This window comes from Rhinopithecus bieti, unplaced genomic scaffold (genome assembly GCF_001698545.2).
Source record: "Rhinopithecus bieti isolate Rb0 unplaced genomic scaffold, ASM169854v2 scaffold_33937, whole genome shotgun sequence".
Taxonomy (NCBI): Eukaryota; Metazoa; Chordata; class Mammalia; order Primates; family Cercopithecidae; genus Rhinopithecus; species Rhinopithecus bieti.
In genome coordinates this window covers 695717-698917 of record NW_016814873.1, presented here as the reverse complement: position 1 = coordinate 698917, position 3201 = coordinate 695717, and the positions used below count along the sequence as shown (strand labels likewise).

Here is a 3201-nt window from a genome sequence, read left to right as displayed (position 1 = left end):
AAAAAAAAAAAAAAAAAAAAAAAATGTTTTGTGTTTTTATTTTGTTTTGTTTTTTTGAGACTAAGTTTCACTTGTTGCCCAGGCTGGAATGCAATGGCATGATCTCTGCTTACTGCAACCTCCGCCTCCTGGGTTCAAGTGATTCTCCTGCCTCAGCCTCCCGAGTAGCTAGGACTATAGGTGCCCACCACCATGCCCAGCTAATTTGTTTTGTATTATTAGTAGAGATAGGGTTTCACCATGTTGGCCAGGCCAGTCTTGAATTCCTGACCTCAGGTGATCCACCCACCTCAGCCTCCCAAAGTGCTGGGATTATAGGCGTGAGCCACCGTGCCAGGCCTAAAATTGAGAAACTTTAAAAATATTTAATTCATTTAAAAATGACAATTTATTACAAGTTGGTGGGGCACATGCCTGTAATCCCAGCATTTTGGGAGGCTAAGGCAGGTGCATCACCTGAGGTCAAAAGTTTGAGACCAGGCTGGCCAACATGGCGAAACCTCATCTCTACTACAAATACAAAACTTAGCCAGGCGTGGTGGTGGGTGCCCATTGTCCCAGCTTCTCAGGAGGCTGAGGCAGGAGAATCACTTGAACCCTGGAGGCAGAGGTTGCAGTGAGCCGAGATCGTGCCATTGCACTCCAGCCTGGGCAACAGAGCGAGACTCAGTCTCCAAAAAAAAAAAAAAAATGTATTACAAGTTAACATAAATACCATTATTTTGAAAAATAACTTTATTTTCCAAAACAAAACTTTAGAGGAAAGTGTGGCCTTGTTTTACATTTTTGCAGTTCTCTTTGATGTCTGGCTTACTACAAGACAGCTGGTTCTCAGATCTGCATTCAGTTTGCAATGTCACATGTCTTGTAGACTTTGGAAAACTCCACTGTATCCTCATGAGATAATAAGAGTGAAAAAGGCAAATTCATGTCTTAGAATTATGAAAACAGTTTTAACGCTTGCAGGGGTCCCAGGACCACGCTTTGAGAACCGTTGTTTTAGAGGAGTTTTATAGGCTTTAGAATAAATATGTCAGGCACATAGTAGGTGCTCAATAAATGACGGTTGTTATCATTGTGGGTAGTTCAGGAAAAGAGATTTCGTCCTTAGAGTGTACCAGGAAGAAGAAAGCAGAGCCCAGAACAAGGTGGGGTGGGGTGAGGTGCTGGGCAAGTATCAGAACAGGAAATCTGAAACAGGGACAGAGGCTGAAACTATGGTGTATGAACCCTGGCCTGTGAGCTCTGTTATCTGAACAGGCATCCGGTCAGGTGAGGGGAATAGCTCAAGAGTAGGAGAATCCTTGGTCAGCCCCAGTCCCCATGGCCCAGTTTGAATAAACAGGAAAAGCAACTCAATATGAAACCCTGTGGTGGAGAGGAGCTGAGGTAGGACCACCTAGGAACTCAGGAGAGGAAGCTACTGAGCATTTAGACCATGAGAAAGGCTGACTAGGGAAAACTGAGTCTGGGACTCCCTCAGTCAGAGCTCTGTGCTAGGTGCTGGAGGGGAGGAGGTTCCGGTGTTGCCTTTAGGCAGCATACCTTCCCATAGGGTATGGACCTGAGACATCCGGGGGAGCACAGTGAGAAGCCTGGTAGGGCGAGGTGGATCAGAAGTAAACTGAGGCTTGTTCGGCTGAAGCAGCCAGTGTGTAGAGGTAGGTTTTGGAGTGGGAGGGGAAAATCTAGAGAGGGCATATTTTGCCGGAGGTGTGTTCTGCTAGGGGCCGCCACTGTGGTGTGCTGGGGTGGACAGAGAATGCCAGGTAGGGGACCTGGGGAGTGAGAGAAAGGTTCTGAGGAGTTAGGATTAGTCCAAGGAGGCTGGGGAAAGGGAAGGTCGGGGTTCAGGTAGAGAGCCAGATTTGACAGCCCACTCCCATTAAGCCAGTAGTTACTTATTGAGCACCTACTTGTGTCGGGGCCGGGGGTGCACAAGCAAATCTGACATTGTCTCTGCCCCTTGAGGTACAGGAACACAAGTATTTGGCTACATAATGGGAAAAGTATGTGTAAAGTGCAGTGGGTTACATAGGAGGTGTTTAGAGACCAAATATTGAAAGCCACAATGGGGAATGGGAAATTTTCAATTATCTGAGAGGTTCAGTTATGCAGTCACTAGCATCAGCTAGCTCCCACCCTGTAGAGCAAGGAAGGAGCTATCCATTGTGGGGCAAAGAACTGAACTGAGGACCTCCAAGGTCTTGGATCTCTCTCCCTTTTCTGGGGAAGGGGAGGCTATTAAGTAAGAGGAGAGAATGGGCCTAGCCCTTGTCCCTGATTTGTTTCAGTCCTTAACCCAAAACCTTTCCCTCCTCCCAGTTTGGCAACAATCCCTTCTCTTCCCTGGCCGGGAACTCCGACAGCTCATCCTCCCAGCCTCTGCGGACTGAGAATCGAGAGCCCCTCCCTAACCCCTGGAGCCCCTCGCCCCCCACCTCCCAGGCCCCCGGGTCCGGTGGGGAGGGCACCGGAGGATCGGGGACCAGCCAGGTGCACCCGACAGTCTCGAACCCCTTTGGGATCAATGCGGCTAGCCTGGGGTCAGGTATGTCCTAGGATGGAAGGAGCTTAGTGGGGTCACCAGGGCAGCCCCTCTGCCCCAGGACTGAATGGGTTTCATACTGCTCCAGGATTTTGAAGACAGAGGTGAGACTATCAAGGCCACAGAGGGGGCTCTGCCGTCTGGGACAGTGGCCGGGTGAGGGCTGGTTCTGGCCGCTCTGCCGTCTGGGACAGTGGCCGGGTGAGGGCTGGTTCTGGCCATGTCCTGATATCCCTGGGAGTGACCTAAGTAATGGCTCATGAGTAAACCAGGCCCCACTTCCTAAGCTCCATGAGCACCTCTGGTATTATCCAGTGTAAAAGGGTCAGACTGCTGTGGGGAGAGGGGGCTGGAGAGGAGAGGCAGATGTGAGGCTGAGGGAAAGGGATGTGCAGGGCTTGCCATGTACGGAAGAACAGGTTATGCACTGCTCAACCCTAGAGGATGCTCCATTTATCTGGACTATGACTGTACACATGGCCTGGGGGATGTCTTCAGCAGATGACCTAATTTCTCTGCACTCTGGGGGATATCTTGATTGGGAATGTTCCTTCCCTCTGTGTGTTTTAGTTTCCTTATTTGTAAAATAAGGACTGGAACTTGATCCATTATTTTATTATTATTATTATTATTTTTTTTTTTTTTTTTTTTTT

At 49.0% G+C, this 3201-nt stretch overlaps 1 protein-coding gene across 2 annotated transcripts in view; it reads left to right on the top strand.

Annotated features, from left to right (window-relative positions):
• The window catches only part of UBQLN4 (ubiquilin 4), a 17456-nt gene that overhangs the window by 6042 nt on the left and 8213 nt on the right, over positions 1 to 3201 (top strand). For both annotated transcript variants that reach the window (XM_017852503.1, XM_017852504.1), the window contains exon 4: positions 2326 to 2551. In XM_017852503.1, the coding sequence (XP_017707992.1) occupies positions 2326 to 2551 (226 nt within the window). The remainder of the gene's footprint in view (positions 1 to 2325; positions 2552 to 3201) is intronic.